Here is an 11,621-nt window from a genome sequence, read left to right on the forward strand (position 1 = left end):
AACTTCAATCTGGACTTTAACAGCAATGTAATGTATCCGGATGAAGAATGAAGAAAGAAAAATGCTTGAAATTCAAGCTTTGAGCTTTAAGCAGGAATAGAAACAGAATTTAGAAAGTAAAGAAAAGTGGAGCATATGGAAGGAAAATCTAATGATTTCATTCAAAAGAAACATAGGCTTAAAGCCATTACATATACCAGACATTGGTTGGTCAAAAACAATAAATTCATCACCTAAACATTACCTAACTCCACTAGTTACATAGGGACTAGGTGATTTTGCTTGCAAACATAAACAAAGCTAGTGATCAGCTCTATCACCATCAAATTACATCAAACATAAACTAAACTAAGTTCAAAATGAACTAGAACACAAAATATGGACTAAACAAACTAAACTATGAAAACTGAAACAGTAGCATGGTTCTTCATCTGGTTAACTCATATTTCCACTGGATAACTTAAGCTTTGTGATCAACTCCTTATCTGCATGAGCTGCATATCCACCTTTTTTGCTGCATGTGTTGCATGGAAACTAACTTCAACATTATCTTTGTCTCTTCTAACCTAGTTGGAAATGAATTTTTTTTCTCATACTAGATTGATCAACTTGTTTAGAATTAGGGCCAACTACTCTAATTTCATTCTCATCCTCTTCATCCTTATTGACACTATTTCAAATTAGGTATTGGGGTATCGTCCATCTCATCATCTACAACCAAATTGGCTTGCCTAATCGGGTCTCTCACTATTGCTCCTAAACGAAGAGTAATAGCTTTCACTTGCTCCTTACCCACCTTTTTAAGGTCATTCTCAAAATTACTAGGGATGCACATGTTGACTTCTTTTTGTAACATTTCAAGCATTTACTCCATTTGACTTTGCATTTGATGCATAATTGCATACATCGAATGGATCACTTCTTCCAGCTTGCTCACCTGAATGTTCATCAGAAAGGTGGGTTTTCTCTTTTTGTCTCGGGGTTTAAAAGGTTGTGGAGGTTGGTATGGATGAGCTCACCTACTGTGGTTAAGATTTCATGTCCCTTGATTGGAAGTTCCCTATTGGTTTCCTCCTCATTTAAGATTAGGATGATCACACTACCCTGGGTTATAAGTATTCAAATACAGGTTACCTATATAGTTCACTTCAATATAATTCTCCTCTTGGTTATTCCCTTAAATATTATTTTCATTCTCGCCACCTACATGGACTCCCATAAAATGGTGTTGGTCAAGAATCTGAGGTCTATTCAAGCTAAATCAGAGTTGGTTAAGCATTTTAAGATTTTTTGATACTTACCTTCACCGGTGGTTGCATTCACAGTAGGTAGTTTAGCTCTATACATGAATTGATTAGTCAACCATTTATAAGAATTCATTTCTCTATCTTCGATGAGTTGGCAATCCTCAACATATGTCTTAGACATGAGTGCCCCCGTAGATGTCCCATCTAAACTAGTTTCTATCCAAACCATTATAAAAGATTTTTAACTACAACCAATCCTGTAGGTCGTGGTAAAGACACTTACATAACCTCAATTTAAAGCACTCACATGCCTCATAAAGTGATTCCCCCTCTAGCTACCAAAAATTGGTGATGTCCATCTTCAGCTTCATCGTCTTGCTCAGTGGGAAATAATTCGTAAGAAATCAGTTGACGAATTCCTCCCACTTTGTGATGGAATCTACCCATTACAAATCTAACCACATAAAAGCGTCATCACATAATGAAAAAGGGACGAGCCGAAGATGAGTAGCTTTATCAAGTACCCCCATTATATCTAAAGGTATCATATAGAGTTAAGAAGCACTTAAAATGTTGGTTAGGATCTTCATTCATTGAACCTTAGAACTGTAGATTACTCTAGTGGATCATCGTCGGCTTAATCTCGAAATTATTGGTGTTGATCATTTGCCTATTGATATTGCCTTGCATAGCATCTAAGTTAGGTATAGCATAGTCTCTTTGTGCATGCTGTACCATTTGTCTAAGTCTAAATGAAGGATTGGGTTCCTCTACTTGTTGAACTTGTAACAATGGTTCCTCGAAAAACGGGTTTTGTCTAAGTGATTAACTTGTGATAGGTCCTTCCTAGGAAATCACCCCCTTCGAGCGTTATGTAACGTTCTTTCCAGCTCGAGATCAAATGGAATCAACTCATTTCTGCTCCAATTCATACACTGAATGATAAAAACACAAGAAACTCAACCAAATTAAACACCTAAACAAACTAAAAGTTTAACAAAGGAAAATAAAACAATGCATAAAACTAAAGCTTCGTATATATAATTTTAGAGTTTACTAATTATCTTACTACAAAGCATGTGAAATATCACCAAATAATTCAACTACCAAACACAAAATCTCTCTATCAACGGGTCTAACAACTTGACCGCATATGCAGAAAACAAACAAATTTATAAAACAATTTAAAAGCAGTTTGTAACTACAAGTGTACAATGTCACATTGTAATATAGTTTTTTATTACAATGAAATACAGAAGAATTCCAATGATCAAACCCAATGGATTTTCAATGGGTAAATGTGTTTTTCAAATTAATCAAAAATTAAGTAATTGCAAATCTAGTCGATGCAGGAATTATTAATGCATCCAAATAAAAGGGATATTTAGAAATTAAATAAACTTATCTAATTTTCTTTCCTATTACTTTAAACAATGCAAATGATAAGATTATGGTAAATTCATTAGTCAATTTCTAATTAAGCTAATAACTTATCCCGATTAAATCACTAGCTACTTTTAACTAGGAATCTCTTTTCAATCTCATCCTAATTCGAAATTACCAACTAAGCCCGGTACAATTATATCGAACTATCTAATGATAAACTCTCCTTATGGTCTCGTTTATCTAAATATTCTGCTAGAGGTGTCACTTCTAACATATTAAGAATTTCGATATAAAAGAACAACCAATCAATCAACATAACTATCAACCTAATTTAACAATAAACTTAATCAATCAACCAACAAACAATTTAAGCACATGATTAAACTTAAAAACAAAATAAGCATTCCATCAACCACTTGGTAGGCACAAGAAAATAAAAGGGTAACAATTTAGAAAATGCTCAATCAATAATATGAATCCGATGAAGCACACGCTTTTAATCCATCTTTATTTGCAAAAATCTTCAATAGAAGAGAAGAAAAAAAATAATGAAAATAAAAATATACTCTAAAATAAAATAAAAATAAAACCTTATTCTAAATATAAGAAGAAAAGAGATATTGTTTAATGGCTAAAAATCTAACATAATTTTCTTCTCTCCCTAAAAAACCCTATAAAGTGCTATTTATAATATTTTCTAACTTAACCTAAAAAAGACAAGAATGCCCTTATTTGAAATTTAATTTGAGGCTTGTTCAACTGCGAAATGTTCTTCAGCAATTTTCCTCATCAAGCTTCAATGTCGCTACACCAAGAACCTAGTGTTGTGACATCACCAACAACCTACTCCTAGAGTTATTTGGCAACTTTGATATCGCCCATAATCCCTTGGTGTCGCGACTTTGGCCCTTGGATAGGTAGGACTTCTCAATCTTGGTGATTGCCCTCAATGTCACGACCTTAGGAGCTCAATGTTGCAACTCTAAAACTCAATGTTGCAATCCATACTCTTTAATGCCGCAACTCTATCACCAGTTCACTTTTAGTGTTTTGTTGCTGAAATTCAAGTTCTCAAAGTGACAGATAGCTTCGATGTCGCGCCACCAAAGATCTGGTGTTGCGACTTGGGGCACAGTGGCAAGATCTCTTTATGGTTTCGCTTTAGTCACTTTCTGCATGAGCTCAAATTGATTGTTAAACTCCCAAAGACATAGTTTTGTCATTTAGGTTAAAACATACACTAAAAATGCATAAAATTAAATTCTAAAATAAAAATCTAATAAATACTAAAAAATATAAAATAAAGTCATAAAATGCTTAAGCACAAACTCATTAAATGTAAAAAAATGACTTGATTTGTTATATCAAATTATGACAAATCATATTCCTTTATCCATTAGCTTTCAAGACGACATGTTAATCTGACAGGTAGAAAATACAGGAGAGTATATGATGCGTAACAGATATAAAAATCTATTGACAAGCTCTATGATGCCTAATCCTAATACGACTAATAGGGAATTATACAAAGATTGTGGAAGCTCAAGGTGCCCTCTAAAATAAAATTATAAATTGGAGACTCTTACACAACTTTGCTCCTACACATTGTTTAAGGACTAAATTGAAAAAAAATTCAGAATAATTGTTGAAGTCATGCTCTAAATAATGCATTCACCCAAAGAAAAATAAAGGATACGGCCCAACTCGACTAACCCGAAATCAAGAAAGAAGAAGACGGGCTGAATTGAAGGCCATTAAAAAAAGAAAAAGAAAAGCCCAAGAAAGGTTTAAAATGGATATGTTGAGAACAGTTGCAGGATCAGAAATAATGGAGCAGGAGGTGAAGGGCAAAGGAAGCGAAGAGCGATGGACAGGAGCCATAGCAAATCTCACCGAGATGGCTTCAAATCTTGATTCTCTGCAGAAATTACTTCTCAAAAAAGCTGTTTTCGTCGACGAAGATACCTTCGCCAAGGCCTCACTTACCTCGGAACAAGCCCGAACCATCAAGGTTTTTTCTTTTTGGTCTTAATTATTGAATTTGTGATCTGTGTTTTTGTTGTTTTGATCTGAATATCATTAGTTAGGTTATAATAATTATTTGATCTAATCAATTGAAACCTGATCTAGCGAGTTTAGGTCCTTGAACAAAGGGTGGAGACGCTTGAAAGAGAGGTAGATGCTGCAATCACAGCAGCAGCGCGTGCTCGTTCCGAGAAGCGACAGGCTGAGGCTGCCCAAAAGGCCGCCGAATTGCGTGCCCAAGAGGTTACAAAGGAGCTCGAGAACACCACAAGTACCTAAATCTCATCTCTTGTTTCTTCGCCCCCCCCCCCCCCCAATTTTAGGGTAATGATTATATATGTTCATATTGGATTTACCTTGTTTGATTGCAGAAGTATTTGAACTTCACATGGAAGAGTTGCGAGCAAAGCAAGAAGAGATCTCTAAGCGTGACAAGGAAATTAAACTACTTGAAGCAATAATTCAAACACTTGGCGGTAAGGATTCTCGCTCTTCCAACCTTGAATGAGGAAAAAAGAAATTTAAGGAAACAATAAAACTTAGTTTTCTCATCATACTACGTATCAATTTTTCTTTTTAGTGTAATGTAATCAGTTTATACAAATCTTTTACTGTCATCGTAACGAAAGTTTGCTTTGTATTTTCACAAGGGATTTTTTTTTTCTTTTGGGGGTGGGGGGAGGCTCTACCATGAAAATGGCTTACTTGACCTTACTGTGAATCAGGATTCAACATTTGTTAACACCAAATAGCTAAAACAACCATCTCGATGCCACACCCGCTTAGAAAACTTGTTTGTATGTATGTCTCAACATTTTAAATCGATTAAACCATCACTTATGCTTGCTTTACTGATCACCAATGTTATTAATGTGTTGCTTTACGATCACTAAACCATTAAGTCATTAGCAGTGTGATGGTAAGCTAATATTTACATCATTGATTCAGATCAAAATTTAGGAAAATTCTGCTGCTGATGACACTATTATGTTTAATTTTTATTTTTGTCACTCAACTGTAAAAAGTTTAATATAACCGCCACGTTTTCAATTATCTTTTTTATCCTTTTTCGCCAAGTCAATAATTGAATAGTAATGTGGTCTTTTATAAATTGACGTAATAACAAATTTAGTCTTTTAAGTGTTAATTGTATTAGATATCCCTAAGTTATGACTCTTATTGTAAATTAGTCTCTCAACTTTAAAACATTTTAATTACATCCCTAAATTATAGATATTATATCAATCAAGTCATTCCATTATTAAAATCATTAATTTAGTTGTTAAGTAATATGTCAAATTTTATTTGGCATAATTTAAAATAAAAATTTTATTAGAAAAATAAAACCTTGTGATATAATTTTTAAAAGCAAAAACTTAAAAAAAAATTAAAAGCTTACAATCAAGATTTTTATATTCATTTTTACAATATATATTTTAAAAATTTTCATTTTAAATTATGATAGATGAGATATGAGATCTAATTTAACGATTAAATTAACGAATTTAATAATTAAAAGACCTTGTTGATATAATCTTAATAGTTTAGAGATGAAATTAAAATATTTTAAATTTCAAAGACTAATTTAAAATGAAAATTATATTTTAAGGATATAGGATGTAATTAACTATTTCAAAATTTGCATATTGTATTGACTTCATGTTGATTCTAAAAACAAGTGCCATATAAAATGAAAATTCTTTTAAACCAATTAATATTGTCTGACAACGTGGTGGATCTTGACACCCAATTTTGGAGTCAAATGAAGGATCACTTAAAAAACTAAATTTATATATTTTTAATTAAGATATTTTATTATTGATTATTAATGTAAATACTAATAAAATTAAAAATTACAAAATCATAAAATTTATTAACTCATAATAAACAAAACAAAATAGATGAATAATAGTATTACTTAAAATTGAGAGCGATGCTGAGAAAAATAAAATTGTCAAGTATTCGATTTGAAGCTTCTCAGCAATTTTTTAAAAAACTGTTGCAGTAAATATCAGCCATATTAACCAGTTTACATATTAAAAAATTTAAAATAAATTACACAAACAGTCACCTAACTTTGATTTCAATGATAAAATAGAAGAGAAAATTAGAGTAGAAAAAGGATGGTGGGAAAATGGGAGAGTGATGAGAGAGCAGCCGTAGGTAAAGGGGAGAGGGAGAGAATGATGGAAAATAACAATTCCATTAAATTTGTAACAGAAAATGACAACTTCATTATGTCAATAACGAAAAATGATTAATGCAACTGATTTGTTATTTTTTTAAAGTTGAGGACTATTTTATCATTGAGATTAAAGTTGAGTGATAATTTATCCAAAAATTTATTGTGAATGAAAAAGGAAAGCGGCATTATACAAATTGGTAGCTAAACCAAAGCGTTAACATTTTCACGTGGCTTACAATAAAACAAAGAGCGAAAACTATGAAGCCAGATTTTCATATAAAAAAGTGTTTTAAGCAAGTCCCTTTCTAATCCATTACAGCAACAATATTGTTTTAATCTGACTTTAAAAATTATGTTGAAAGATACACTCCTACAAAAACCACCTAAACTTCTCCAAATCAACCCTCAGTCCAATCCATATCATTTTCCTGTTCAATGTTACCAGCAGTCCATAGCTTTATAGTTCGATCGTGAGAGACTGTCACAATATATCGCCCATCTGCCATGCAAAACACCAAATCAATGCTCAGTTTTCTTATATAGGATTAGTTGTATTGCTACTTGCTTGGCATTTGATAGTCGATAAGGGAGGATAGAAAATGAAAACATGCAACGCAAATCGTTATACAAAAAATAAAGATGACCACTAAATTTTCCATCAAATGAAGCTAAGAAATCATCCAGGTTAAATGCAAAATAAGAAACTTGATGACCCTAACCCCCCTTTCCACCCTTGAAAGTGGTTAGGGGAGAAAACGGAAAAGAGAACTCAATGAAGGGTCTGGGACTTTTATTGCTTAAGCTTGATATCACCCATAGAAACAAAGGGAAGTTGCATTAATCACCCCCCCCCCCTTTCCCTCCCCTCAGAGTCACTAAATTTTAAGTCCTAATAAGACTGAGGATAGCAGAGAAGAGGGAAGACAAAACGTAAACTAAATAATGGAGTCACAAAAACTTCAACTGCTGCACTGCTAACCTATGGTCTAAGTTGTTCCAATCTATAACTACCATAATACATCGTAAGATGTCAAAATACTTTAAAGCCAATGCTCACATATTGTGCTCTAGAAGTTCTGGTGAAGGGAAGAAGAGTAATAACCAGCACCCAGCAGTATACAAAAGAAAGAAGAGATCATGCTTTACTTATTCAAGAATAGATGCAAAAAGAGGGAGAGGAAAAAGAGGAGAGATTCATGCATAATTTATTCAAATTTCTGAAAGTTACCTGCACTAATATCTGAAGCAGTGACTTTAGCTTCATGACCCGGTAAGCTTTTGACAGGCTTAAAATCTCTTCCAGACCAAACCTGGTAAATCACATTCAAAGCTTTAGATGGCATATTAAAAAATTATACTTCAGTTATAAAGGCATTTGTGTTCAGAAAGGAGTCGTACCTTCGCAGTCATGTCATAAGAAGAAGTGACCAAGTAATATCCCTCTTGAGGCTCAAACTTCACTTGTGATATAAGATTTGAGTGGGCTGGTATGATATACAGGGACTTTTTCTTCCTCAAATCCCATATACGACATGTGTTATCTTCACCACCTGTGGCTAGATGATAGCCATTGGGTGAAAAACTAGCACCAAGAACCTGGAAAGAGTGGCAGAAATATGCGGACTTTTAGCTATCAAATATCTTTCAACTAATAGAAAAAATTTCCTGCCTCCTAAAAACTTCCGTAGATTTATGTTAAGATATTAACAAGGCAATGCAACTAAACACTATGCATTCTACTTGTCTAATTAAGCCTTAAAAACTTCAAAATAATTGTAGCAGCATTTCCTCCCAGATCCGGGAATCTGGTGGAAAATTTAAAAAACTTGCTTTTGAAGCATTGAGGCCATTTGTGCTAAAATCAAAATTATCATTTTCCATGCATTAGAAACTTCAAACCTGTAAGGAATCCATGTTAAATTTATATTATTTACTACTAGGTATATTGTATGTATCAGGTACTTTAGTGTATTCTTGCTACTAGGGCAACACAATATGCTACTCCTGCATGTAGCATTTGGAAACCATGACTGTAATAAAAAGTGAAAGAACCGCATAACCATGATGTCTTACCGGCTTCACATGGCCTTCAAAAGCCAGAATACTTCTCCCAGTGCGGAGATCCCAAACACGAGCGAGTGCATCAAGTCCACAGGATGCTACTAAAGATCCATCTTGGTGGAAGGCAATTCCATAGACGCTCCTGCTATGACCTTCTTGGAGAAGCAACTCCATGCCAGTGTCTATGTCCCACAATCTCCATGTTTTATCAAAGCTTGTTGTACCAAGATACTTCCCTGAAGGATGGAAGGCAATACGTGCAAGGCGATCCAAATGGCCCCCAAATGTTTTCAGGAGAGATCCATCAGAGCTCCACAACTTTGCAGTTCGGTCAGCAGAAGCAGTTGCTAAAAGATCATGCACCGGAGAAAAAGTAACATCAGTTGCACGTTCTGTGTGGCCCTTTAAGGCAGAAACCTTGCTTACCCTAGGCATTGACCACAACTTAGCAACTCCACTCAAAGAGCTGCAGATAAGGGAAAAAATCAAGTTACAATCTTCTAGTCACCTTTAGTGGTTTCAAAACCATATTTTATAACTACCCTAAGAGGATCAAACTTAGCACTTTGAAGAACAGGAAATTTGAAGAATTTAAACTTGTGTCCACTCTTTTTTACAATGGAAAAACAAATTTGTAAACCAAAGCAAGAAAGGATCTCCATTAAGATCAAGAATTCTCCAATTAAAAAACTTTCTGTGCGAAAAATTCCCCATAGCATCTAGGTTTATTGTTTAATGGAGAGAAGAATAAAGAGTCAGAGTTAAACCAGGTGGCAAGAAGTTTTCCATCACGTGAGAAAGAACAACCCGAAAGCGGTCTATCATCACCAATTTCACTGCAATCAAGAACCAAATTCCCTGCCTGCCTTAGAGCCCAATCAATTTCAGCATCCATATCTTCATCTGGATCATCCCTTTTTCTCCGTGCACGCTGAAGACGTGCAGCTGCCTTTACAATAGAGTACTTTGCAATATCAATTCTAGCATCCAGAAGCTCTTTTGGACCCTCAGTATAAAAGGGATATTCGATGTCTTCCTCAATGTCCTCTGCCTTAGCAGAAATTGCAGCCTCTTCCTCCTCGTGAGCTTTCATCAATTTCTCCAGTTGCCCCTCAGAATCCAGCTTTGCCATAATCATTCGCAGCCTTTCCCGTCTTTCCATCTCTCTTTCTCCAAAAAGTGTTATGGGTTCACCAAGTCGGCGAAGTCGAGTCCGAACAGCCATGTCATTAGTAGGAACTGCCAGTGCAGCAGCACGGCGTTTCATCAAAAGTTCTTGCATTGCCTTTTCTTGTCGCTCTCGAACCAGTCTGCTCTCTTCTGAGATCTCATATTCACCAGCTGTAGCTCGCCCATCATCCTCATGGTCAGAGTCTGAATCAACAGCTTTCACCTCACCATTTTGAGGCACAGGTGGTTTAAAGACGGGAGGGCGAACTGCAGGTATTGGAGCAATAGGTGGCACAACTGCTGGTAGTGGAGCAATAGTTGGTGGTACAACTGCAGGTGGGACCGCTGGAGGCTGAACCGGTGTGCTATTAGCTGTAGGCACCGGGGTTTCGCCATCCGGAACTGCAGCTGAAGTTGATGGACTTTTGTCATCATCAACTTCCATTGAACCTATCCAAGTGAAACTGAAAATTAATAAGTTTCAAATAGTACAGAAAAAAGAGGGTTATCTCCATCTCAAGGCACAAAGCAAAGAAGCACGATTTAAACCAACATAAAAGTTGTGAGTAATTCGAATCTAGACTACTTAAACTGAAAACATACCTAAAAAAAAAACAGTATCTACTAGGCTTGAGAGTCAAAAGATTTGATCGTTTGGAGACTGGTACTTTCTATTATAATGAAAAGGGTATCTTCGTCCGAACTTTTCTCCTTATTGAAAACCAAGCATATGAAAGTTTTATGGGTCAGACAAATCAACAAACACAAGGTGAGCGAAATTGCATCCTTATTCAAGCAACAAAAAACATCCAAAGAAATTTGTTTTCCAGCAAAGCAATAGCCAAAATATATGTAAATGAAGGTTAAAATATTCATTTACTCATAAGAGTCAACTGTAAATAACAGGGTTCTTGTCCAGCGAAAACAATTAAGCAAAACCAAGTTAAGAAGCAGTGAACAAATCAGAATTTAAACCTTACGAAAAGCAGATAATTAGTAGTAATGTCTAATATCAGTGCACAACGTCATTGCCAGACATACCTGGAAAAGAAAAGTTGCAGGAGATCGGGGAGTGGTTTGGGTGGCGAAGGAAAGGGAAAAGGGGTGAATTTGAAAGAATTTATGAAAATTAAGAGGTTCAAACTTGCAAAACGAGTCAGTGAGAGAAAAGAAGGCAAAATTAAAGAAAGGTAACGCTGCCGTTTTTGTTAATGGTAGAGTAGAAGTTTTTTACTTTTTTTTATATTGGTTAAAATATGTTGTTAGTCCATGTACTTTGATAAAATTTGAGATTTAATCTTTATATTTAAAAATTTTAAAATTAAGTCTATATTTTTTAATTTAAAAATTATACTACAATTATAAGTATTTTCCATCAAATTTTTTAAATTTTGACATGTTAATTAGGTTATTCTCATGTGATATGACATATGATTTACAAAAAGAAACATATTATGTTGACAAATTTTAACGAAACTACAACAACAATAATGATCGGAATATGATTTTTAAATTTTAAAAATATGGGGTTTGAATTTTAAGTTTTA

At 34.4% G+C, this 11,621-nt stretch overlaps 2 protein-coding genes across 3 annotated transcripts; one reads left to right on the forward strand and one right to left on the reverse strand.

Moving 5' to 3' along the window:
- The first annotated feature begins 4,410 nt into the window (after window positions 1-4,410).
- LOC108478298 (uncharacterized) lies at window positions 4,411-5,516 on the forward strand. 2 transcript variants are annotated; one of them, XM_053022620.1, is made up of 4 exons: window positions 4,411-4,644; window positions 4,773-4,929; window positions 5,030-5,134; window positions 5,384-5,516. In XM_053022620.1, exons 1-4 carry the CDS (start codon window positions 4,426-4,428, stop codon window positions 5,398-5,400), a joined length of 498 nt encoding a protein of 165 aa, XP_052878580.1. In that variant the 5' UTR covers window positions 4,411-4,425; the 3' UTR covers window positions 5,401-5,516. The 2 variants fall into 2 exon arrangements, with proteins under 2 accessions (XP_052878580.1, XP_052878579.1); XM_053022619.1 differs by lacking the exon at window positions 5,384-5,516 and having other exon boundaries at window positions 5,030-5,307.
- Window positions 5,517-6,976: 1,460 nt separating this feature from the next.
- On the reverse strand, window positions 6,977-11,282 carry LOC108480004 (U4/U6 small nuclear ribonucleoprotein PRP4-like protein). Its single transcript, XM_017782894.2, has 6 exons — window positions 11,116-11,282; window positions 9,672-10,524; window positions 8,917-9,370; window positions 8,242-8,439; window positions 8,072-8,153; window positions 6,977-7,342 (listed from the first exon to the last, which is right to left on the reverse strand). The coding sequence occupies exons 2-6, from the start codon at window positions 10,517-10,519 to the stop codon at window positions 7,242-7,244; spliced, it is 1,683 nt and encodes a 560-aa protein (XP_017638383.1). The 5' UTR covers window positions 10,520-10,524; window positions 11,116-11,282; the 3' UTR covers window positions 6,977-7,241.
- Window positions 11,283-11,621: the final 339 nt, after the last annotated feature.

Source organism: Gossypium arboreum, chromosome 12, assembly GCF_025698485.1.
Source record: "Gossypium arboreum isolate Shixiya-1 chromosome 12, ASM2569848v2, whole genome shotgun sequence".
In the NCBI taxonomy this organism is placed as follows: Eukaryota; Viridiplantae; Streptophyta; class Magnoliopsida; order Malvales; family Malvaceae; genus Gossypium; species Gossypium arboreum.